This window comes from Lepeophtheirus salmonis, chromosome 7, assembly GCF_016086655.4.
Source record: "Lepeophtheirus salmonis chromosome 7, UVic_Lsal_1.4, whole genome shotgun sequence".
Classification (NCBI taxonomy): domain Eukaryota; kingdom Metazoa; phylum Arthropoda; class Copepoda; order Siphonostomatoida; family Caligidae; genus Lepeophtheirus; species Lepeophtheirus salmonis.
Genome location: NC_052137.2, coordinates 12,778,463 through 12,806,456, shown reverse-complemented (window position 1 = coordinate 12,806,456; position 27,994 = coordinate 12,778,463). Strand labels below are relative to the sequence as shown.

At 31.9% G+C, this 27,994-nt stretch overlaps 1 protein-coding gene across 1 annotated transcript in view; it reads left to right on the top strand.

Annotated features, from left to right (window-relative positions):
- LOC121121944 (tachykinin-like peptides receptor 86C) overlaps window positions 1-27,994 on the top strand; it is a 102,360-nt gene that overhangs the window by 57,729 nt on the left and 16,637 nt on the right. Inside the window, exons 5-8 of the mRNA XM_040716933.2 lie at window positions 20,560-20,625; window positions 20,688-20,838; window positions 20,899-21,095; window positions 21,178-21,370. Coding sequence (XP_040572867.1) covers window positions 20,560-20,625; window positions 20,688-20,838; window positions 20,899-21,095; window positions 21,178-21,370 — 607 coding nt within the window. The remainder of the gene's footprint in view (window positions 1-20,559; window positions 20,626-20,687; window positions 20,839-20,898; window positions 21,096-21,177; window positions 21,371-27,994) is intronic.

The following is a 27,994-nucleotide window of genomic DNA, read 5'->3' as shown; positions in this document are numbered from 1 at the left end:
CAGACAAATCTTGCTTTGCTAGTATAGAAGATAACTCCCCAGCAAAATCTGAGCCTTACTCTCCATGTTTAATAAACACACTTGCACCTAACAACTAAATATTTCTCCTCAAGAATAAAAATAATAATAACAGCTCCAGATTTTGTTAGTATGATTTGATGAGCCATAGAGTACTTTAGCTCCTCGCAAAACCTTATTTAAAGTTACATTCATTTTTTCCAATTTTGTATGAAGACCTCGTATGTACTTTCCTTTTTTTTTCCTTTTTTAATATGAATTGAATTCAATCCCTCCAAAATTTTATTTCATTTTAGAATTCCTCAATTCTACTCCCAGTCCAACAAGGACTTACACTTAGGCTCTCTATCAAATCATTAATACACAAGAGGGAGTATTCTTGAATCCTCGATGTTTGAGAATTGAGGGTATCCATCTTTCTATTTATGTAATAGAGCACATACGTATTGATTTTTAAGATACAGGGTTTTACTAATAAATCAGGATTGCTATATTTGAAGTAACTATATTATTTATGTGTATTTGTTTTTTGTTATATGAAGTGAAATAATTGTATATGATTTCACCTTGAGATCGAATGTAATAAAAACATACTTAACTGATTGATAAACAAACTTAGAAACTATTCAATCACTCTTTACTTCTGAGACATTAGATTTTAGCTTGAGAGTAAATACTATAATTTCACTTCTGGGATTTCTCGGAGTTGTATGCCTTCGGGAAAACCTGTACATAATTAGTTCATTATATATGCTTCATTTAATTATATATAATTCATAAGAATATATGTCGAATACATATTAAATAAATTATCACTCAGTTAAAAGTTTTTATAATTTATCCCTTCCAAATGATGAGGTATACCCATCGACGATAAGTATTTTATAAATGATGCCCTAATTAAATTTCCCTAATTTCTTTTTACAAAAGTTTATATCAGGAGAAGGGAACCTTTGAGACATGGAGTGTCATCAATGAGTGTGCCAATATCAGATAAAACGATAAAATAAATCTTATTTTTTCTTATGAGAATTTATAAGGTACCTTTTCTTAGACTGTATCGAATTTTTGTTGGTTTTTTAGAAAGTAATATTTTTATCTATTTATAAAATGAAGAATATTTTATTTGTCCAAATAGCCTTTTTTTATTTTTTTAACGCCTGACGTACCACTGGTCCTGCATGTCCGTTGTATTGTATACAATAATATGAATAACTATATAGTTAACATTTAATATACTGATTTTTGAGTAGCTCTCGAATAGAAGGATTCTATTTGCATTATGAAGATTTTACTTCACATTTAAAAACAAAGTTCCCTGCTTGTTTGGATTTTTAAATAATATTAAACATTCAAACCTCAAGGATTTTCTATATCTTGGTAAATATATTCTATTTTAAATCATTTAAATTCCAAGCATGACTTATTGATGACACTTGCAATAGAATTGTAGGAAAAATAAAATGTTGAACTACAGTTTGTGAATATTAAATATTATAAAATACACTTTGAAGCCTATTTTGAAGTAGGCTGAAATCATTTTTCCCTTTACGTATATGTACAATGTGCGTACATAGCTTTCCTGCCATGAGTAAATGTTTGTAAGAAAGAATTTATTTGTTGTTTGATGGCAATCCTTAGGGTTTAAAATTGCAAGCTTTTTTACTATGTAAAAACAAAATACAAAATGTCATGGTAACCCTGACAATTTCAATAATTTTAGGAAAACATCAGGTTTCATTAGATTAGCTGTGGGTAGCAAGGGTGTCCACAGGATTATATACATATATTTTTTTAGGGGGGGAGGAGGGCATGGTTTTTGGAATTTATTTGAAAATGAATCCAAAAAATAAATATTTTGGAAAAAATTTTAAAAATTACATTTCAAAGATTATGTTTTTTGGGGAAAAAAATCTAATATCCATAGCTAGTCTTAGAAAATTTAATTTTTCGTAACAAAAAATTGAAAAGTTAAGCTTAAAAAAAAAAATTAAAAAATTAAATTTCAAATTTTTTTTGAAAAAAAATCAAAAATCCAATGGATTTGCAGTAGCTCATAGACAACGCGACCTATAGAAATTATTCTTTTGAATGTAATATGTAATAGCTGTGTATGTACCAGTAGGACGTTGTTTGATCTTTTGAGAGCTAGCGTGAAGAGTTTGTTGCCTGTTAAAAAAATGGCATCGATCAACAAAATATTTATTCTAAGATCGTTGAAAAGGCAGAGAGTCATTGTTGCAATCTGCGTCGGACGAGGTAATTTTGAGATTCCAAACTTATGGAAATATGGACAAGAAGATCATGTCAATCCTTGAATTGAGGAATTTGCACCTGAGGGACCATATGAGTAGTAATAAGGCTCTTCTCTTCTCCATGCTGCATTGCAAAGAAAACGCTGACTTTTATTTGATTCTGGTTGGACCCAGTGCTTGGCTACCAAGCTCACCGGATCTCAACGCCATGTATTTCTTTGTAGGAAACCAAGTTGTACACACGCCAAGAGATCCTCCTCCGACACAAAATATGAGGTTATTTCCATGATCCGGGAGGAATTCCAGAATCTGGCAAAGAATACTTTCACAAGACCTGCTCTTATTCCCTAGGCCAAGTCGAGACTGTTGTTGATGCCCTATTAATTTTTTTAATATTTAGCATTAATTTTGCATTGGTTTTATTAAAATATAATGATGAGCTTATGAGAAAATAGAGGACACACCCTGTTTATAATAAATGGATTGATTGGTCAAGTGCAGTTTTCAACATGATGTAATTTATGTTCGATAGATAAGGTCTCTAATTATGTATATTATTAGATTGATTCATTTGAATAGAGTGGAATGTAATAAGTATTTGGAGGACAAAAAATGCAGGATTCTTTATAACCTTCACCTGAATGGTTTTGCAAACCTTTTTCATGTAATAAAATGTATTTATATTTATTTAAGTACATTATTTTGCACAAAAAAATATCAGCTTCCTTTAAAGAATCTGTGATTGCATGCATCGGAATTTTACAACAAATCAAGTTGTCTACATACGCAGTAAATCCAATTATTGGACATAATTATAAATATACAATTAATCATGTCAAAACATGCAAAGTCTCAAAGATTCCTTAACTGACACATATTGCTTTTACAAATCACTATGTACTTGTACAACAGCATTTACCGTATTTTCTTCACCTATCTGTTCTGAAGAAAAAACTACTAGGAGATAACCCGTGACATTACAAGACATATACTCTATTCAATAAAAATGTAGGAGAATAAATTTCATATTTAATCATATTGAAATGTATATACAGACAGTGTACCTGTAAATGTTTAACTCCACATTGAACGATTATTTTCATGTCAAATCTGTTATGTTGCTTGCTGTCTGCCATTTGGAAGCCTAAACAATCAAGTTTATTTTTTAATAAAAATCCTTTTTTCATTCAATTTTAGGGAAATGTTAAACTAAGAAATTAGGACTGGCAAATAAAAAATCTACATTTTTACTATCTATCAAAAATATACAGGATTCAGAAGCAAAACGTGAACTGTTAATAATGTAATTAAAACAGAGAGGTTTTGTAATTTTTCCTGCATATTACGAATCTCCTATCCTTTCTGCATAAGTAAACAAAAATAAACATTTCTCAAATCTTTCATCATGAGTGAGCAAGAGGCAAGCAAAAAGGTCGAGGATCTCAGACCATCTGGATGCCAAAATTGAGGGGGTAGAGATTATGGATATTTTGAAGTGCTCCTATTCTGATTTTCTGGGGGACCTGTGGAAGAAGATCAAGGAGGACCCCACAAAATCCATGAATCACCTCTCTAACGAGTTTGACGTGGACGACGGGACAATCAGGAGGGCTGTGAAGGAGGACTTGTGATTTTCCTCTTGCACAAGGACACGATACCACCTATTGACGGACTCTCTGAAGGAAAGGAGACTTCAGAGGTGCAAGAAAGTTCGTGCGTGGATCAAGGCAAATGGATCCACAGTAACAAGATTATTACTGTGGGACAGATCTACAAGCGTCAGAACGACTGTTGGGTTAGGGATCACCAGAGGAGGTCAAGGATGTATTCTGTACAAAACATCCAGTCTAAACAATGGTCCTGGGTGTCAGGGAGTGCAACGGCAAGAATATGCCTCCCTTCTTTTTAAAGGCTTGGGAGAAAATCGGCCAGGAGGCCTACTACAAGGTGCTGAGCTTCACCATACTGCCATGGCTCAAGGCCACCTACCCAGAGGACAACTATGTGTGTACCCTCACACACATCGGCCAAATGCCAGAAGTTCTGCACCGAAAATATGGCTGATTTCTGGTCCAAGGACATGTGGCCATTATCTTTGCCAGATTTGAACCCGTTGGACTTTGCTGTGTAGGACACCTTGGAGAAGGAGACTAACCTCATATCTCACCCAAAGATGGACTACCGGAAGACCGCCATTTTGAAGGAGTGGAACAACTTCTGAACATGTTCACAAAGGTCGTGTCTCAAAGTTTTGTTAAAAAAAAATTTAAAATTATTAATATTTATCTAAAATCAGTCATTCAGTCCAGTTTTTGCTTCCGAACCCTGTATATATCGAAGTATTAAAAAACCGGATTGGATTTGATAAAAAAATGCCTTCCTCCTATCAGGGACAAAAATTCAATGATACAATGAAACTAATGACCATTAAGGGCTTGATCATTAGCATTATTAGGTTACCTACATACTGTTATGAGTGACGGGAAATAAACACAAATCACAAACCCTATCAAACAAGGACATAAAAAGAAATTACTCCCTTTTCGATCGTCAGTTCTAATCTGAGTCTAACCAGGAATTTATCTTAAAACTCCACAACAAATCCTCAGTCTTACTCTCTGTCATTTATGAATACACACAGCCGTAGTTACATTTTATACTTTATTCTGTTCTCTTCAGGAATAATGATAACAGCTATAGAAAGTAAAAAACACTATTAAAGTTGTCAACACAAAAAAACTCCTACACTGAAAAATAGTTATTATTTACAATAACGGCAGCAGAATTGGAGTCGGTGACTTTTTGGTGGAATCGGAGTCAGGAGTTGGAAAATTTGTAGGGACTCTGGCTACAAAAATTATTAGAACTAAGTAAAACTTAATCACTATTGCATTTAGAGACTAAAAGTTCCTTGTTGGACTCAGAGTATAATTGAGGAGCAGTATCGAAGTAATTCCTCCTTATATCATTGCTAGATACCATCGATATATTAAATAGAATATTACAATAAAGTTACAATGAAACAAAATTCAAAGTTTCATCATATGTATATAAGGCACTAATATATATTATAGTCATTTACTTAGTGTAGCAAGTAAATTAACTTATTAACTGTTATATTTTTAAGGATGTGATGATATATTTTCCTCTTGTTATCCTACTTTTCTTCCTTCTAATTGATCCAAAGATAAATTATTTCAACAATAGATTTCATTTCAATATCAATGGGTTTTTTTGGCATCAAGTAATTTCAATGCAAGTGTTTGATAAGTTTTTATTTTATTTTGAAAGCCATATGATGGAGTTTCATCAAGATCTAATGAAAGTATCCTCATTTTATTTAGCAAAAATATCAATTAATATCCCTCAATATGACGTTGCCCTTTAATTATGATGCAATTTATGAGATCAGTCCTCGGAACATTTCATATTCAAGGACTTAGAACGCCATCTATACAGGAAACATATTTAAAACGATTTTGTAGTTCTTTTGTTCGGATGGCGTTCACAAGAGGAAGAAATATGATTAATCCTAGCTAGTTAAAATGTTGATATATCTTATGTGGATAATCTGTAGTAGTACTAGAGAAGTAACAATGAGTCTATGCAGCAGTTAAAAATGAATTTGTACAATTTGCTTCTACAAGTTACAACTCCTACAAATTAATTATACAAGTTGTTTTATGCGTAAACGGGGTTTTCAGATTCTTCTACTATAGAACATCGTTACCTTAATTGTATCACGTAAACTTTCATCTAAATTGGAACAAAAAAAGCTCCGAAATTATATGGCAGTAATGCAAATAAACCAACCTCAGCAACTGATATTTATCTTTTGTTTACTCCCAGACTATCATTATCATATTTTTTATCCACCATTTTTAAAATTAATTACATATATAACTTCTGTCAAAAAAGTAGCGGGAATAGTTAATTTTAATTGCCTGCACTAAAGGTATTTAAAAACGTTTTTTTATCTAGTTCTGCAGCACTGTCTTCCATTACGATGCCAAGTTTAAGCACGATCTGTAAACCAGTTTGCTTGCTACCTCTGGATAAGTAAGTATTCCTCACTAGTGCTCCACAATTTTACATTATTTGGTTTTGGCTCGTTTTTCTCTCTCCATTCTGATAATTGTTGGGTTGAGTGTATGTCACACTTGCGGGCCCACGTCCCATTACCAGTTATGATGCCTTCCACGTACGTTGGGTTGTATGATGTATGTCATGTATAAGTAGAAAGATTAATGGGAATTAAACCTGTAAATCTATGGTGTAAGAATGTACCTTTGTACATAATTTATTTGTATTAGTATCAATAAAATCGCCTATCAATAGAAACGTCAAAAGTTGGTAACTCAACGTGGCGCAGCTGACAAATAAAGTGGCTTCTCCATGAATGAAGGTGAATGTAGCTTGTCAAATTACAGCACTTAGAAACTTTATGGGTGGAGTAGACTCCTTGACATTGGAGGAAAGAACCGAGGATATGATTAAGCAAGAACAATACATTATGTCCAAAATAGAGGATGCCTTACAAAGAATGGAGAAGAGATTCAACTCTGAGTTATAATGGGAAGAAAAGGAGGCAAAGTCTGAGGAGATTATTCTTGAAGAAGTCGTTGAAACAGTCTAAAATTAAGGCTATGGATCCTAAAACTCTCTAAAGCTTCCATAAAACCAAATATATAACACATATAAAAAGTTGTCTAGATTTAAAATTATAGAGTATATTATCATTCACAATAACTCCAGACGCTCAAAAACAGGCGTAAGAGGATATTTAGATGAAATATGCAAAAAAAAATATTTTTCCATTTCTAGGGAGTCAAATACATCACATCGACCTTTTGAATGTCTTGCTAAAAATGAAACGTGAAGAAATGCACAAAAACACGGCCCATTTAGAGAAAATATGCTTCCAGGATGATAAGTCTCCAGTTTAGAGCTAGGTCAAGCCAATCAAAACGTCGAAGATGCAAGTGAAAACTTTATTGATCGATCACGTCACTCTGTATCTCGAGACAAAGTTTATCCAAGGTCAGGACAGGCTTTTACCATGAAAGCTCTGCCTCATACAGGAGTTACTCAGTCTCTTATATCTCATGGCTTGCTATTGCAGTACAACATGGCAATAGACTCAAATAAAAGAATCTTCATCACAGCAGTGAACAATTTGAGCTTGAGATGCATGGGTACAGTCTGTTTTCGTATCTAAATTGGAGAAGTCCCCGAAACATACATCAGAACATACGTTACTCAAAACCTACAAGATGAATTAATTGTGTCAGGGGATGGTCTACATAGACTGAGGGTTATACCTGAATCTTTTCCTCAAGTCTCTCCAAATGAATCTATCATCCCTAAGACACTATCGACGACGGTGAATAAATCTTTCCAAAATTAAAAAAGGAAGTAGGGAGTATAATTGGTGAATTTGATTCTGTTTTTCAATCTTCAGAAAATCTTAAGGCAATTAAGGGTCCCCCTATGCAAATATACTTGAAGGACAGTGTGGATATTGGACCGATGCAAGTTACTACAGCACAAAACATTCCATTTACTTTCCAAGATGCGTCTGAAAAATAACTCAAATTCATGATTTCATGAGACATAATTGAACCAATTGGCCAAGCTACTCATTGGGTCAGTCCTTGTATAGTCATTCCAAAACCAAATGGTACGGTTCGTCGTGTATTACACCCGCCTTAGAAATTTTGTTAAAGAACCTAGTCATCCTTTCCCCTCTCCAGTAGAGCTCTCACCTTCAATTCCATCATCAATTAAATATTCTGTTGTATTGGATACCACTAAGGGATATTGGCAAGTTAAAATCGAGGAAAATTATCGCAACCTGGCCCCAATCATTGCACACTTCGAAAGTGTTCTATATTTTAGAGTTCCAATGGGACTGAACACTTCCGGAGAAGAATTTTGTTTGAAGGGTGACAGAGCATTAGCAGGTTTAAAGGAGTAAAGAAAAACGTCGATAATATCCTCATATTCGTTTCCAACCCTGAAGAACCTCTAATTTGAATCAAATTAGTCCTCTTGCGACGTAAGGAAAGTAATATTAGACTATCAAAACCCAAAATTCAAATAGTTGAATCCGGGAATTATGCTGATATATTGTTTCATCCACGGCACATCACCGAACCCAGAACTAGTCACAGCCATTGCCCAATTTCCTTTACTGAGCAATTTGACTGATCTCAGAGCATTCCTAGGTGAAGAAAACCTTCTAATTCCTTGAGATCACGTTAGGATCCAAAAAGACTTAGACAAAGATGGGGGACATACGTGGAGTAATTACTAACACTTTGGAAGATCACTCTTTGTTGATGTAGAAGTAAAGGAAATTATATGTAATAGACGCTTCCTAAAAACGTATCAACCTGAATCATCTTCAAAATGAATTAATATTAGTTTTTATATAATAATCAGTTAGTGATTTAATATACTCATTATTATGGTAGTTGTCGTCTTGAGGGGAGATGTGAGGTCATCATTAATAGAAGGATTAATGGGAATGAAACCTTTATATATATAAATATTGTAAGAATGTACCTTTGTAAAGAACATATTTGTTATAGTATCAATATAATTGTTTATCGATAGGAACGTTGTAAGTTGGTAGCTCAACAGGTCGGAATTCGCACAATCAAGTATGTCCGAAGAGACTTGCTCACGGTGCAGTTTTTGCAGAAAATTCAGATCTTTTGGAAGAAGCCATGAAGCGACGCGCCTCATGACCAAAATTTTCCATCAGAATGGTACAAACTGACTGATGAGAGATGTTAAGACCATTATCTTCACTGTGTCGATATTCAGTTCGGTGGTAGAGGACGAAGGTCGTCCAGGAAGCGGTATGTCTTCCACGATCTCACGACCCCTTTTTTGAACGCTTTGTCCCACTCATATGCATGCGTTTTGATAAAACTTATTCACCAAAAGCTTTTTCTAACATTTTCAACACGTCAGCACATAAAATTTCAATCACAACACAAAATTTAAGGTAAACTCTCTGTTCAATGATTTCGTTCATAGTAAAAATCGTGGAGCACTAGTGAGGTAGACGGGAAAAATTATCATGAGGAAATATATAAAAAAAAATTTGTTTTAGGAAAATGGAAATTTTTGGAAAAAAATTCTAAAAACCAAGCCTTCCCCTCCAAAAACAAAAATATATACAATTTCTGCGGACGCCCTAGCATAGTATTTTATTTGATACTATATTCAAATATTACTCATCAATATTTTATTGAAAGCGTAGCTATTCATTTGTAATTGTACAGCCAAAATTTCTTCATAGAAATAATATGATGGCCAATATAAATACGAAGAGGGATCAACAAGAAATTGTATTCTTGTTCTATTAGAAACGGAACAAAAGTATAGTATATTATAACTTCGTTTATTTATCAAGAATAATCCATTATGTTATAGCCTTTACGTATCAAGTGAGACTAGGGAATCCACAACTGATAACAAAATACATAGGGTATTGCCGCGGTAGAAACAGTCTTCAAAATATTGTTTTAGATGAAACTACCTAATGTATATGTAAGCCCAAAACAGATCAAATAGAAAATGTTTTCTTGTAGACCTAAAAAGGGCCGACATTATCTGGTAGTTAGCCAAATAAATCAATCATACCAACTGATACTTATCTAAGTTTCGTAATATAAAATACCATTATAGACAATTCTTCGAAAAAAACCATTTCTTAATTTTTTTTTATTATTTCTTTTGCATTACAAGCTCTTGAATAATAGTATTAATTAAATTAATACTAAAAGAATATATCCATTTTGTTAATTAAATTCTAAACAAAGTTATTTTATTTCATTATTTAAATTAAAAGAAAAATAGTATAGTATTAGATTCATTTAGTATTAGCAAAATAAAAATGGATTATTATCAAGTTATACTGTAATTTTCAAAAGTTTTAGTCATTAACAAATAATTTTTTTATGGTACACTTTTTTAATTGACTTTGATACTTAGGATTAATTAGAAGGGGTTCATGTCAATCAAGTGTTAATACATGATTATCAAAAAAATATGGATATGGGCTCTTCAGTGATGTAAAAGTTAGGAATGAATGGCTTATGGAAGGTATACAAAATAACTCGAAAAACCAAAAAAAGATTAAAATAGAACGGAAATTTTTCTTTATAATTGAAACTAGGTACTTTCGGCTTAAACTACTTTGCCAAAGGACATTTTGCCTTGAAACATTTTGTTTTAGTATATTTTGCCTTAAAGCAATTTTGTCTCAAGGATATTTCTGCATAATCTTATATACGAGGGTTGTATGAAAAGTTTCTGACCTCAGGATGAAGAGGGCGTCACTCATTTCAATCAAAAATAAATAAACACGACATATAAATATTATTTATTTAAATATTATGGCGCAATATTCTTGAGGCAAAATGGTTGTAAGGCAAAAGTACCGAACATTGTTATAATTAATTTATACAAATTAGAACTGAATAAAGGATAGCTATTGAACTAAAGATATGTATGTACATTGTACGCATATTATTATTTTGTTTAAACATAGTAAATCCTTTAATATATACCTATTTGTAGTTACACATGAAGGATGAACTTATTTAACTAAAGGAATGAAATTAGTAATGAAAGTAGACTTATCAAATTTACTTTGATCTTTGTTTATAATTATAAGGGTTTTGTAAATAGAAAATAGGATAAGGCCTCACTTCATTCAGTTTTCACGTACACGTAAGTAGTAATTGGTGAGCATTTGTATGTAAATGTAGCTATCCATGTACTCGTTTTATGCTATTTTAAGTAAATGCATTGTGTAGGGGCGTCCGCAGGATTATATACATATATATATATATAATAGGGGTTTATCAATTTATTTTCAAAAAAAAATCATAATCCATAGCTTTTTACAGAAAATTAAATTTTTTTGTTCTGCTGTATAATTTGCTAGAATGACCTTTTTATAAAAAACAAAATCTTTCAAAAATAAAATTTTACCCCTATTTTCGCGTAAATTTTTTCCATCTTTTCAAAAAAAAAAATCAACCAAAATACAAAGATTCCTTAATTTCTGGGGGGACTACAGCACCTAAAACCCTCCCCTTGGGGAGCCCCCACTTTCTTTTTTCTCTATAAATCCCTTCATGAATTAAATATGTAATAACTTTTTTTTTTTATTTGTACTGTGCAAGTGGCAAATTGTTTTAAAAAAATTGTAGAAGTTACAAATAATGCATTAGATGAACAATTTTAAATGAAAGATTTACATCAGTTGGGATGAGGAGCATGTAATGATTGAATATTCAATAGATGATTGATAATCTAATACTGTCATTTTTAGCTATTTTATATTAATAAAATATAAGTACTACTTAACACTATTATAAAATTAAAATATCCACAGTTATATTAATTATAAATATATAATAACCATACATCAAAAGGAAATGATAGCATCAATTAACTTAGTTGGTAATTAGAATGGCCAATGCTGTAAGTAAATAATGCATTTGAAGATGAAGAAATTGGGATTTGTAGAATTTGCTTATACAGGTTATAACTTCTACAGACATTGGAACTTGTACAGAACATATAAAACAAAACAACTAATTTTGAAGAAAAACCAAAAGGTTAAGACAGTCCTTCTCAAAAAAGATACAGAGAGAGAAAGGCAGTGGGAAGGAGAAAGATATAGAAATATGTTTAATGACGTTTTATTTTTGTCAAGCTCTTAGTTACTTCGGAGGCCCAAAAAATATCATAGGAATATGCTTGATTATTTTGTAGGGCCTGCGATGCGACTGGTCAGCAACTTTTTGGAATTTCGTCATTAAAATTGAAAATTGACGTTTGATGAGAAAGGAGAAAAAAATTTGAAAAATTATTCAAAAAATGACAGATATTTTTTACAAAGATTATTTTTTCAACGAATCCAATATTCCTTCTGAAAAATCCATTTTTGTGTGCATCAAAAAAAAAAAAAAACGAAAGTACAACTTTCACTATTGCTATATAGAGAATAAATTTCTACATTTAAAATAACATTTGTTTAGGGAAAATAGTATATAATAGTATAAAATAAGTATACTTTTACGTAAAAAAAAATTATTTTATTATGTATTTTTATACTTAAATATATATTGGAGACAAAGTGGAAAAACATGTACAAAAGCTTGAACTGAGATATTTGGGCAACTATATCTTCCCCAATATTGGAGCTAGGAGATACAAATTTTTCAATTGTCCTTTGCAAAATCTAGTTACTAGATAATAAATTTTAATTATTTCTACCTCTTATAAATATCGAATTTTTTAAATGCAATTACCAAATAGTACATTTTCGTAGCAAAATATCCTAAATTCAATGCTAATTCGAATTCTATGATAAAATTTACATTTTTAGGATTTATATCTATTTTACTAAACTATAAGATGATACAATTTACTAAAATGTTGTTCTATACTAGTACATATTGATGTAAAATATTATTGTAATTATGTTTGTTGCTGACAAATTTTCTCTAGCTGTGTGTTAAAGCCACATTGCATGGTTTTGCACTGAATAAATTCATAGCACATTTCAGTTAAGATATTTTTACTATGTTGACAAATATTGAATTTTGGCAAGAAAAATAATAAGAATTGCCGAATCAGAATGTTTATGTTTCGCCATCTAGTATATCTTTGAAATTTTTTGTAGGCTTAATTTTGTTTCAGATTTTTTGAAAAATATAAAAAAAATAGATCAAATATAATGTATCTTCTTTCTGTTCAACAACTTTCACTTCAAATAAAGTTAAATTTTTCCATGTTATGTTTGATAAAACAGGGAAACCCAAAATCATTGAGCGTTTATTAGTACACTTAAATGATGGAAAACAAGGTGCATAATATTTTTCGCTGATTAATAAATATAAAAAGTACAATTTTTGACTCCTAGCATCATATGTGGGACGAGCAAAAGGTCTAAAAATGGACAATTTCGATTCACAAATCCAATTTTTTTATAATTAAAATGACTGTAGAGGCCTCAAACTTTTCCAGAGTCAGTTTTTCTATTGTTCCCAGCAGAAAAAGTATTTGTGAGGAGGGAGGGGGGATATTCGAGACAATAGGATATAATTTGTCAATAAAAATGATATATACAGTCAAATCCGGATATAATAAAAGTACACTCATACTCAATGTTCTCTCGAATAATAATTTTTTATTACGTAAAATACTTTGCAATGAAAGAACTTGAAGTAAATAATTTACAAAAAGTTTAACTTTTTCCCCCTTTATTGGTATCAACTTCATAAAAATTTCACGAGAATGAAGAATTACAATGAAGATTGTTCCTTTTTACGGGTACAATCGTTAGGTTTTTTTTTTTTCTCTGGGTTTCTGTTGAATTCATTTTGCATTCTTTTTCAATCAGTACCATACATATCATGAGTTAAAAAAAATTGATAAAATCCTAGATGGTCTGTTCAAAACAGGATCTAATTAAACACGTTTTATGAAAATGATTTCAACCAGCTTCAATTACAGCCTCCAGAGGATGTCCGAAGGCAGTGTATGTAAGTCCTGGACTCCATACAGGCTTTAAGATAGATGATGTTGCTGGGGTAGACTCTACAAGCTTTAGAATTAATATGTAACCACATTGAAAAGTCGTAAGAGTCCAAAAGTCTTTCCATTTTGTTGGAATACCCACAACTACTTCCCAGACTTCTTAACTTTGGTCTTGGGGATCTATGGCAAGACTTGGCTCTTCGAGATCCTTAAGTAGTCAGCTCCTGATAGTCGGTATTTTTGTCAAGGGATGAAGGTTATGATGCCAAGCATCATCATTGGGCTGGATGTTTCGATTTGGAGACTTCCAAAAGGCTTCCAGAGATATCTTTAAAACAAACAGCCATGTTATTTTGTTTCTTGATGACAACATCTATAGTAAATGTCTTCTCATCATTGTGTTTGAGATCATTTATTATCCTCTTGCAGCGTTCCACAAGGACATCCATTTGATTTTGAGTCACCAAAGGCCTATCAACATACTTCAGAGATCTTCCTCCTGTACATTGGACAACTTTATACGCTATAGACTTGCTCACCTTCATTTTCCTTGTAAATTCTGGCATGTTCATGGTTTGATTGATCTCCAATGCATAATAAGCATTCTTTGAGGCTAGTTATATTGTTCTACAATTTCTAAGGCGATCTTTGAGGCATTCTGCATCCTTCACAAGCTTTCTGAACTATTAATCTGTATGACAGTTAACCTTGTGCATCTCAACAATATCAGAGTTGCTATAGGTGGCACAGACCAATGTGGCAATCTCTAACCTTTTTGTTTCTATTTTTATTAATAATTAACATCTAACAATGTTACACCACTTGTTCATAAGCTAAGAAATCCAGATCAGCTGATATAAATGTACAAAATTGATTGGAAATTTAAAAAACATAATTAAATCCTCGTCATATACATGGGTGGTCAAACACTTTTAACCCACTCGGTATATGTACATATAATGAATAAATGGTTGCTGTTCTTATTTCTAAAATAAGGTTCTTCATCGGTCGCATAAAAATAAAAATATTATGTTATATGTACCTAAATTGGAATGAAATATTAATGCAGGAATGTATTCACTACCTATAATAATATACCTATCTACTTACATTTAACGTATTGGAATACATAGCTTATATCTCTATATTATGTTTTTATGTATGTACTCACTCATTAGAGCGGTTTGATTTTCCTTTTTTTCGAATTTCATTACGAGTAGTTCGAAAAGTTGTCATAAAATGAAAATTACGTATGCAAAATTTCCTTTTCCTACGAGGTCATCTTTGAGTCGGGCATTTCGATCAAATTATGAAAAAATGTAAAAACTCTTGACTTACTCAATATAGATAGTAAGAGGGAATTTTTAGTTCTTTACATAAAATAACTTTGATGGACATTTTTGTAACCTATAAAAAGTGTTTTAAAAGTTTTTTTTCTAAAACAGTCTAATGAAACAAAATAAGAGATAAAGGTAAAAAAAACACACAACATGCATTTTTAGAAAGGAAAGAGTAAAATTTTCTAATGTATTTTTTTTCTTTTTGCTTCATAGGGTAGCTTTAGAAAAAATCTTTATGAGTATTTTTTATAGATTAGAATAATATCTATCATAATTTAAAATATTATTTCCAATTGTATTTTATATATTTATGTTAAATAAAATAATACATTTGTTGGTTTAAACGAAAGAAAAAAATATCTATCATAATCAGTATATGAAAAATAATGAAATGATTAGTGCTGTATTTTAATCCTTATTGGCGGAATAAAGAACTTTTCTCAACTTTCTCACTTTAAGTAAGATGTGCTAACTAAGGATGACCTAGTAGAAATATAAAATTTTTGCTATGGTAATGTTTACACCAACTGACAACTTTACTGCACTACCTATAATCGAAATTCGAAAAAAAGTTAAAAATCAAACCTCTCTAATGTACATAATATATGACCACAGCTGCTATAAAACGTGACTTTTAATGCAAACATTGTTATATTTATGTACATATGTCTATAACGGTGTTTCAAACACGTGTAGTCAGGTACACTTCATGGACTTTTTATTCAATATTTGATAGGGTTCCTTGTTTACATAAATATTAAGAATCCAATTCCACTTTGTGTATTAAAACTGTTGTAAAGAATTAAGTATAAATCTAAATCTATTTGGTCAAAAGCGAAAAAAAAAACAAAAAACTTTCGAAATTTATTTTGGATTTTCTTTGAGAAACCTTAAAAGCTCAACTCAAGTCAACATAAAAGGGAAGTCATCCAACATCAAAAATGGAATATCAGCTTTCATTGTCTTTGATTTTTTTTAGAAATTTACCAAGTTTAAAACATGGTTTAGCAAATTCAGAAACAAATGAACCGGACCAAAATTAATCCAAATTACTTCGACAAAAAAATTGAAGAAGATAGAAGATTATTTTATAAGAAAAAGTATTGGCTCGGTTCTTTGAGTTTTCCTCATGTTCTCTTCTACTTTTATTCTACCCAGACTCCAGAAGGGGGTGTGGATGAATGAGAAGATCACAGTAATGTCGACCTTTCTTCTTCTTTTTGATTTTTTTGTGTCATAAATATCAGTTCAGTATTCAGCGGTGAGTAGGAAACTTCTGACCACTAAATCCATCTTAACTTATATTAATATTTTTATCCTACTAACTAGCTAGAGGGTTTATGATGTCACGCATTTGTTCGGTAGTTTTTTTTCTAAGCACTGGTTAAAATAGATGGAAAAATATTTGTTCCAGTTTTAAAATTCATAATGACTAGGGGTAAATTTACCCGGCATTGCCAAGGACATAACGGTTGAGCAAGTGAAGTACTGGGCCAAAATAAAGTGCCACTTTACCACCACTACGTTTCTAGGCAACAATGAACATGTATACAAGGAGAACTTTTTATATTTGTTTTTAGTATTGATCTCTGATGTATATCATAACACTATGCCACACAATGAAAATCTTGGAGCCCCCACAGACTGAAACCCACATTTTATTTTATTTAAGTCGTAGAACACGAATATGACAATTAAAACTTTCAACTGATACAGGTTAAGCCTTCAAAGTTTGTTTTTTGAATCATGTTTTTAAGCAATAAATACGATTCAGTGCCATATCTCGGCATGAAAGAACTATATCGATGCAAATCAAAGTAAACAATAAATTGAAACAAACATTTGAGCATTTGAAAAATAATTTATTTATTACTTTATCTTGATTATAATTAATAAAAATGTAGACCATATATTTCAAATTTTTTTTAAATGCATTTTAAAAAGGATCTTGACTCACTTTTGGGAAATTTAGTTATTAAGAAGTTTAAATATAATAAGCTGGTAAGATTCATTAAATATAGATTGCAGTAATATTCAGGGGGAATTCATTGTTTATTTTAATTTATACTAAAATAATTATTGATAATTTAGATGTTCAAAACAAGTTAACAAGTTCATATTCAAAATAATTAATAGTTATAAACTGATAAGCGATTTTTTTACGAATATTATTGTAATCTATATTCACAGCATCTAACCAGCTTATTATATTTAAATTTCTTAATAAATATTAATAATTAAATTCACCAATTGACCAAAAATCAATCAATAACGAATTGTAGTCAAGAATTTCTGATTTTAAATACAATTTGCTCTTCTAAAAGTGTAAGAGAAAATGTTTTTTATTTATTTGGATATAAATAAACACCTGCCTGGGTAAATGACAAAAATTTTAAGAATGATTCTCGCTGCATGTTACTATGTATTTTTGCATACATTTTTTTGCAGGAGATATTTATAGAAGAAGAAAAGAGAATAAGACAAAGGATTTTTGACTTTAAATTATTCACTTTATAGACCATGCAATAAGATAGCAACTCCAGTTGCTTTTTCATAACCTGTCACTTGATTGGAATTAAACTTGATACTTGATGTGAACATGAGATTTTTAATACTTGTGACTTGAAGTTCATAGCTTGAGACTTACTTGTGATTTTTCCATGATGACTTGATCTCATGCCTGCATAATGCTATAGATACATTTATAAGGTGTGTTTTAGCTAAAGGAATACATTTTCAGTTCAGTTTCAGGTATTATACCTACGAGTATATCAGGTATCAATTTATGATTCTGAAAATACGTAGAACGACAATACCTGTCACAATATGATAGAATAAAAATGAGTCGTTACTTCAAATGCTCTAAGATATACGTTAATCCATACATATATTCTAAAATAGATATCACATTTCATTTCCTTGTGTAGGTATACTTTTTGTTAATGGTTACTTAATTGAAACCAAATATGTACAGTACATAATGGTTATAATCGATTGATTTGTATTTTCTTGATATGGAAATTAGATATGATTTATTTTTCTACTTAATCTTTTCTCATATTCGCATTTTTCTTCTTATAATCTAACCAATTTATTTTCACATAAATCTACTTATATAGGGAAATTATATTAATATTTGTAATTGGTTATTGCTTTAATCTTTTTATGATATAAACTATCACTCCATTTACGGGGTGACCCCACCACTCTGGTTGGATAAATGATGCCGATTAGTGTTCTACTACTATCGTAAGACTTGACTGAACTAGACTGACACAACACCAATGCTGATTGACATCGCTCGTTTCCTTAGTGACCTTGAGGAAAAAAAGATTATCCTATAGATGTAAAAAAAATCACTAAACAGTTTCGAAAGTCTAATTATGTATTATGATACCGTAAATATTTTTCATAGTGTAACGGTGAAAAATATGAACATTCGATTGAGAGTACTTTGGCCCGACCTCAGCCCTTTTGATTACTCTATATGGTAGCATAAATAGGTCAGAGGTTGCCAAATATGCCATATTAATATAGCAGAACTGAAGTATAAAGAATAGAGAAAATGGATTAGGAGTATATTTATAAAGTTTGGATGACTTTCCACCTTCGCTTGAAAGTCCTAATTGGAGCCCATGGACATCACATTAATGATCAAGGATGCTTTACATATTTCATATAAGTTTTTTTATAAAAACGTAACCAAGTTTCATGTTGTACTAAGTTTAAAAGATTAAACTGATATCGATGTGTTAAAAGACTTTTTTAAAAACAGATATATGGAGTTATCTCTATTTAACAACCAACACAATATTTTTTATTTATGTGTGTCTGAGCTCTTTTAGTAATTAATTTAGACACCCCTTAGTGGTAATGATAGCTTCCAGGGTTGGGGAAAATCCAGGCACCCGCCTGGAAGCTGATCCTTCTAGCATTTTGACATCTTCATTCCATCAGGACGCATTGTTATTAATTCATCTTCACCTCCAGACTCTTCCTGTTCATTCATGACTCTTCAAAGAAAGGACCTTTCCAGGTTTAAGAAGTTTTCAATCTGAACATTGTCTCATTCGACGCAGATCCCAAAAAGGAAACTCTGCCTTTTCCACGATTCTGGCATTAAAATACTTTGCTTATCAATGTCATTTTTTTTACCCGAATCCAAACCCTTTTATCTAGCCACCAAGACAACAAGCAACGAACTACCTGCGTATGTACATCAGTCACAAGCGCTCAAAGTTCGTTGTCAAACAACGGCCGCATGCTGTAAATACCTATATATTCAGCATCAATAAATTTCAATTAAAGTATGTAGGTACATAATATTTAAAACAACTAAAGTACACAGGTACTTATTATGAGTTTAGCACTTTTCAGATACATACTTTATGTTTCACTAAACATGATAAAATTTGTATTTTTTAGACGGACTCGCATTTTCTTCAAACTAGTTCTCCATTTCAGTAATAAACTCTTCATTGAAGCAATTTTTGAACGGCAAGAATTTTGAATTGGTGTTTCCTTTCTCAAGATAGTCTATGAATATGTTACATGCGTATCCAAAATACTGAAACATAACTTTTGAGTTGTTTGTTGTGCCTTTGGGTACTTTGGACGGGGTTCACTAGTTGCAGTCCACACAGATGATGATCGTTTTGATTCTGGAGTAAAGGGATAGATCCATGTTTCATACATTGCAAGAATACCAGTTTGTTACGTTTAAACATGGCCAAACACAGTTCAGAATCATCAGCACATTTTTGTTTTTATTCAACAGTGAGCAAACGCGCCACCCACTTTGGACAGAGCTTTCTCATGAGAAACACGTTCTTTTTATATCTTTACGATGTCAGGCTAACTCAAACTTTGTAACTTCACTTTTCAATCATTCAAAACGATTTTGTGTGTGTGTTTTTTTTTATATTATTATTAATCTTCTCTTTTATTACCGCTTCATTTGGACATGAACTGTGTTCTGCATCATTTGTATCTCCACTACCATGTTTGAAGTCAGCAAAGCAGCGCTTAATTGTTGTTTTCTATAGACCAGAGTCTATAACACTTTTCAAGGCATTCCCTAGCTTCTACAATATTTTTTCCCATCAAGAAGCCGTCTAAAATTAAAACACGAAATCGTTTTCGATCAATTGCTTTGGAAAGAATACTAGTATCGTCACACTTAGCAAAATATTTCACAAACTAAAGTACAGATTGTCATTAAACTTTTACAACTGTCTTTTAAAGTTTAGTACTTACAGAAAAAATAACGCCATCTATGAATGAAACCGGATACTTTTTAGTCCATGTGTTATTTTATATACTTTAATGTTAAGGAGTTTTAAGTCATCTTTAGTTCTAATTATTTTATCTTTCAGATCCCAAACCATTTGCATCCTCGTTTGGCCCGATGGACTACCTCATATTTCAATACAAGACTATGTGTAAGATATTTAATTGATATCAAATATTGATTCCCTCACGGCAAGATCTCAAATGTATATAGGTACAACGTTATATTCTTCGTTATGACCTATGTGGTCCCTATGATACTCATGGCGTTTTGTTATACGAGAATGGGTCGTCATCTCTGGGGATCCTCGCTTATTGGTGAGGAAACTCCAACACTTTTAAGAAACTATCAGAACAAAAAAAGGGTTAGTTTATAGCTTGATAAGAATTCATTGTTTTGCATGTATTGTCAAACATAATTTCAGGTTGTAAAAATGTTTTTCACCATTGTCACTGTTTTTGGGATTTGTTGGTGCCCCTATCATGTGTATTTCATTTATGTATATCATGACAATTCTATTGTAAATAAGCCATACATTCAACACGTTTACCTGGGATTTTATTGGCTGGCAATGGCAAACTCTATCGTTAATCCAATTGTCTACTTTTGGATGAACGTTCGGTATGAAATAGGATTTGAATCAAAGCCTAATACTTTAATTATCTTATATATAATCTATCATTATATTGCATGCAATTTACAGATTTCGGAAATATTTTATAAAAATATTTCTTTTAATTCCCCACTTATTCATGAGTAAAAAGTCACACGACCACAATTGGAATGATGGAACTAATATTGAGCTCAACATGATTCATAGCTGTCAGACGTCACACAATGGCATGACTGTGAATAGGACCTATTCCTCTATAACAACCTCAAATCCATCATTAATGGTAAGTTAAAACCCTTCATTTTACATTTTTTGAGTGCAACCATTTGCAGAATCAAAGGCGTCCATAAAAATTTTTTTGGGGGGGGAGAGGGGAGTCTTGGTTTTTGAAATTTTTTAGAAAAGAAAATCCAAAAACTAAAATTTTTGGAAAAAAAATCTAAAAAATTTTATTTTTCTGAATAGATATTTATAAAATAAATTCCAAATATTAAATTTTTTGGAAAACAATTTCAAAATTTCATTGCTATTCTCAAAAAATGTCAAATATAAATTTTTTTTTTAAATATCCAAAATCAATAGCTATTCAAAGAAAATTATTATTTTTTTTTAAATTGGTAAAATTAAATTAAATTTCCAATATTAAATTCTTTGAAAAAAAAATCAAATATTTAATTTTCTAGTAAAAAGCAAAAATTCCTTGATTGGGGGGCTACAACCCCTCTAGCCTTCCCCCTGTGGACCCCCTTGGGAATAACATATTTTAGTCAAAGTAACATTGAAGTATTTCTACATTTGATTGTGAGATTAATTTACAATATTTTGGTTATAACTTTTTTCTAGGTTATTCTTGAACTAAATTTAATATAAGGATTCCATTTTTTTAATATACAGAAGGATTCACAATCTTCCTAAGCAAATATTTAACAAAAAAAATCAATTGAATGTCTATCTTTTTTTTTTTTTAAATACTACGCTCGATGACAATGACAAGCTCTAACATTATCACAAAGCCTTGAATGATTACGAAAACTAGTGAGCATAGCAAAAATGTTGATTGTCGTGGAATGATAACTAGATTTCTATCATTTAACAGTGTACTTGTCTATAGTAAAACTTTTTCATCATAATTTATCCAATATTTCAAAAATTAATACATCCTACTATTAAATGATATATACAAAAAAAAAATTATTAAACGTAATTATAATGAAAATCTTGTTATCTACATTAACCAAGCAAATTTTATCTGTATTAATGAATGTATGTTTGGATATTTAAAAGACATATATATCCACCAATTTAGATATTAGGGTTGGTTTTTGGTTTGAGAATTTTCGACCGTTCTGAGATCGTTATGATTTTTGTTGGACCACAATAATTAGGTCCTTAAAAAAGTTTGATCTAGACCGGTCTCATGGAAATACATTCTAGATCGTCCCAAAGGAACAAATCAGTCTAGACCTGTCCAATAAAAAAATCTGTTTAGATCGGTAAAAAAAGAAACATTCGGTCTAATTTAAAATTCGGTCTCGACCGATTTACACACAAAGTGTTTATAATGTAATATGTGCCTTCAAATTGTGAATATGTTAAAATGACATCATATGAAGTTTAAACGGAGATAACTCGGAGGAATTTTCATCAAGTCGTTCCTCTTGGAATACAGAACTCCGAATTCAGGCATCTTTTGATCAAGTTAAAAATAAATTCCTTTCATTGAATTTATCAAAGGTTTTAACTCATGGTGAACACAGAAGTAAACTTAATTCGGTCATAGTTAATTAAGAGTAATAATAGTCATTTTAAATTGCCAATTTAAAAAGCAAATCTAAATTTTAAATTATAATATATGTTAGTTTTATAGTCATAAAGCGAAATTGAGAAATATCGGCCTACAGTCTGGACTGAAAATCGGTCCAGAAAAAAACAATCAAGACCGAGCCGGGAAAAAAAAACAATTGGCGCTGGAACGAAGTCTGAACAGTAAAAGTTTTATTTGTAATCTCTTGTTGGATTGGGAGTAGAATTGAAGAATTCTAAAAAAATTTAAATACATGGAGCACTGTATAAAAAAAAGGTATTTTGCAGGCGTTCAGTTCAACTCATATTAAAAAAGAAAAGAAAAAGGAGTATTTTATATAAAACTGGAAAAAATGAATTTGACTTTTAATGAGTTTGAGCAATGATTTAAAATACTCGCTGGTCATCAATTCATCTTTTTTAAATATCAAGCGTTATTATTATCCTTTTTACTCTTGATGAAAGATTTTCTTAGTATTAAGTAACTATGTGTGAGTGTGCTTCTGAAAAACATTGACTGACACCGATAATTTCTTGGGGAATCACGTTCTATATTATTCAAGCAAAATTTGTATGTTGGTCGACGCCTATTAAATCAGCGTAACGCTGGATACCACCTCTACTAGTAACATATTTTTTTATCCTCAGTTTATTAAAATTGAAAAATTAAAATCGCTTAATTTTTCGCTGTACCTACTTAATAAATCTCGAAATTTAGTTTTTGCCGGGATTTCTCGGGATTTTACAACTATTAGATATCCCCGGGAGAAAAAAATTCTTATATATCTCACATATAATTATTTAATAGTGTGTTTAAGTTTAATTTAAATGTTTAAAAGGAATAGTTTTAGACATATTGCGGATTTATATGAGATAAGGTATTGAGCATATTATGCTGTGTTATCATCATTAAAGCCTTAAATATACTTAATAAGATAATTTACACAAATAAGTATTAGTTTTGTTGATAACCCAATTTTTGAAGAAATTACTTGAATGATATTATTTTTTCGTTCCCCATATTCTTATTTCCTTAATATATAACTTAATCCTTTTTTTGTAAATACATATAGGGATATCTACATACCAGTAAATAAATAAATATCCATTATAATGTCTGACAAGGTTTGTTCCTAAATTAATCAGACATGTTCAATTACAATGAAGTATGAACGCTGTTTACTAAATAGTAGTTTGTTGCATACTGTAGGATAGTAGCGCCACCTTGCGTTTATCATTGATTATTAGCAGGGTTGTGAGCTATCAGGAAAAAAATTGCATTGATCAGAAGTTCACTACAATATAGCGATGTAACGATCCGGACCATTTGCGATCAGGGATATGATCAATTTAATTGCGATCATATTCAAATATACAGCTTCTTTAAACCCATAAACAAACCTATTTATGTATATTTTTTAACTTAAATAAACGATACATACACCATTTTCAAATATATTTATTTACAATATTTTAATATGATGATAATAGGTCTTTATTTGACATTAACAGGAGCTGCTTCTCAAAGTAGTGTTAATTGGTACATTATCGTTCGGAGTCTATCACGTGATCGACTCACTCAGTCGGTCCAAAAAAATGACCGAATAATAAAACTCTTGTGATGTGACTCTGTCTTGCATCGGTCTGCGGACTTAATCCTCCGGTAGGCCAAGATCATTTCCAGACCTTCAGAGTCATCAGCCAGGTATCTTTCCACTTCATGCTTGGCCGTATCCATCTAGTTGGGACGTTTTGTGAACAAATTAGTCTCTTTCTGCACATCCTGATACAGCTGGCTGGATGGCTGATGTTCAAATAAGGTGATCTCCTCAAAACGGAATTGTTTAGCTTTTTCTTGAGTCTCCTCAGTAAGAAAGGCTCATTTGAGTTGAGGGAGATAAGTTGTGGTGACCAGCATCTCCCTCATTACCAAATGTATGGTCTGCCTCAGCCAATTTATTGACTATCGTCTCCTTCATATCCTTGAAGGTGTTATCAATTTGGATATAAACCTGGCCCTGGAGATAGCCTTTTTGCCATGAGTTAAAGCCATGATGATCCTGATGAAACTAGGATCTTCAACACTATAGAAGGCGTAGCAGCTGTTTATCACTCAGTTGACAATCATATTGTCAACGATGACATGGGGTATCCATGTGCTCTGGTGAGATTTGGTGAAGGACAGAATGGACGTTTGCATATCATCATTAATAATTGCATGTGCCGTTTTGGGGCACCTACCCACCTTCTTAGTCTTTGCCGCCAGTAGCACTTCGAGCTCTTCAACCTTGTTGAGGTGATATTTCTTGACGTGGCGGTTCAGATTGTTCCTCGAGCTGGTGTCGGTGGATATCTTTGACACTTTGATGCTGGGAGGACAGTTTAGACAAGTGTGCAACATAGTGCTCTCTTTCCCTTGACGGCCTCCTTCAGAACAAAAATATGTTGAGATAGGGGCCGGGGTAACCAAACTTCTCGTCTGGGTTCTAGTCCTCCTCATTGCTAGTGAACCGCAATTTGTGAGTGTGAGCTCTTTTCCTATTGGTACCATCAATACATATGTAGGATGAACTGGGTGATGGCGTCATCTTTCTCATTGAGGCCGGACATTTTGGTCCAACTTTTCTTATGTTTTAGAAGAATTTTTGTTGAAAAAAATATTCAAATCGTTCACAACCCACCCCCACACACACACACAAATTACTTTTTATTATAAGTATATGTACATTTACAACAGTAGTTATGTTATACTAAGTAGTCTCCCCAACATTGCAAGCGAATTCAAAAATCATTCCTTTTTTAAGTTGCTAGAACATACCCTTGTATCAGAAAATTAGAGCAAAATTTGAATTTAGATTAACAATCTCCCCCCTAATAAAAGGAGAGTCTATGAGGATTTAGTGGACTAGTGGATTTTATTTCTTTAAAAATGAGGTTTATATAAAAGGAAAACAGATTAAAGAGAATGGCGGGAAATATCTATGAGTGCTCAATCCAAGGTTACTAATAGTGATAGGACGATTCAAAAAAACAATCCCGATGCTGATTCCGATGCCGATTCTGTTTTGTCTCGAAGAAGGTTGACAAACTGTTTATTAAAAGGAATTCAGGACGACCGAGAGAAATGAGGAGAGGATAGACATGGAGGAATAAGGCAAGGCTTGTTTAATAGGAACAATTCTATTCTTATTAAAATACTACTCTGATATATATATAACACGCCCATTTATACTGATAAAAGGTAAGGACTGTACTTTACATACACACATATATATACACGACAATACAAGAAATAATAAGAGGAAAGGAAAGGAGACACCACCCGCCAATCACCAAATCCATGCCGGTACTTAACCAGGTTCTCCTTCATGAATAGAAACCTGGTGATATGCTCCATCCATAACCAGGTTATGACAAACCATTTACTCTTATATATAGAAATCTATTTCTCTCCATGGATGTACAGTGTTATCAGCACACACACCGGAGAAAGGAGAAAACTTCTCATAGAAGTTTTAAGAACACAAGTACCCTGCCTGTTCCTGGAGATATATCATCCACCCTTACATAGGTTAAAGGGACACGAGCATCCTGCTCGTCCCTGGAAGAAATATGTATCTCCTTCGATGTAACCTCATCCAAATCTAGATAAAAGTAAGACAAGGTACACATAATCAAGTAAATAAATGAGTAGATTTATATTAAGGGATGAAGCAGGTTGTGTGCGTAGACACTACAGATTCCAATTCATACAATATTTAAATAGTTAAAAAATAGTACATAGCACGTCAACCCAAAATGAAGCTAGAGTAATTATTCTCGAATTTGAACATGGAATAGATTTTCCAACAAATTATAGTTCATTTCAATGAACATGTCACTCAGATTAATCCTTTGAAGATACCTCAAATATTACTTAAAGTAGCCAAAATTCACCGCCACATTTTTAGAATTAGGAACTTAATAAATTATATTTCTAAAGCGTTTTTGGCTAAAAAGTACTCTTCAAATATTTAAGAGCGTGAGAATGTGTTTCATGTTTCATAAGTTTCCCACGCGTTATACTTTCTATCTCGTAATTGGAGACAGGGACAGAGGATAGTCGAAATTCAATTCTCAGCACCTTCAATAATAAGGAAATAACTTGGATTTGTCAAGCTAGGGAGCCTAAGTGAAAGAAGAATATTATTGGGTGAGGAAGAGAAGATCTCGACTTTTCCGTGTTGTTCGATTAATAAGAAATAGTCCTAATGCATTACATAATTGCATATGGTCTCCTCCGGCCTCGCCCCTCAGTCAACCGCAACGGATGGACTCCAACAGAACTCACCCCTCCTCCGAATACTCAATAGGAGCCTAATTCAAAACTTCTTCCACAAAATGAGATCTTACATCTGTTTCCGTAACACGTCAAAGTGCTAATTAACCGAACAACTCGGAAAAGTCGAGATCCTTCCGCCTCACTGCGCGTCTTCTCTTCCTCGGCCACTAATATTCTTCCTTCACTTCGCATCCCTACGCTTGACGTACCCCAGTTATTTCCTTATTATTGAAAGGTTGCAAGAATTGAATTTCAACTATCCTCTGTCCCTGTTTCCAATTTCGAGATAGAAAGAGAAAGTATAACATGTGGACAAACTATGTTTCATTGAGTGCAAGAAAAATTAAATTAATATTGCGTAAAAGGGAGATTAATAATAATAATGTACTTTTTAGAATGGTTAATTCACATTTACATGAATATTACTATTAGGGGTGTCTGCAGGAGAGAAGAATATAGGTTCAGCCCAGTTTCAAAAATTGTATCAGAATTTGCAAAGTCATGTTGCTGGGATACTTATCCCGTAAACAAATAAATCCCTTCCAAAATTTCTACGATCTATTGGAACAGAATGCTAAAATCTAATTTTTAGCGTTCAATGTTAAAAAAAAAATCCCTTCCGTTCATTGAACACACGTTCCATAAAACGCCGTACAAATTTGTGTTCCGTTCACAAGCCTGAATATATATATTGACCATTTTATAATGTATAAGAAGAAATTTAAATCATATAGAAATACAAATTGATAGCTACACTTTTATAGTAGATTACTAGGCAAGTAT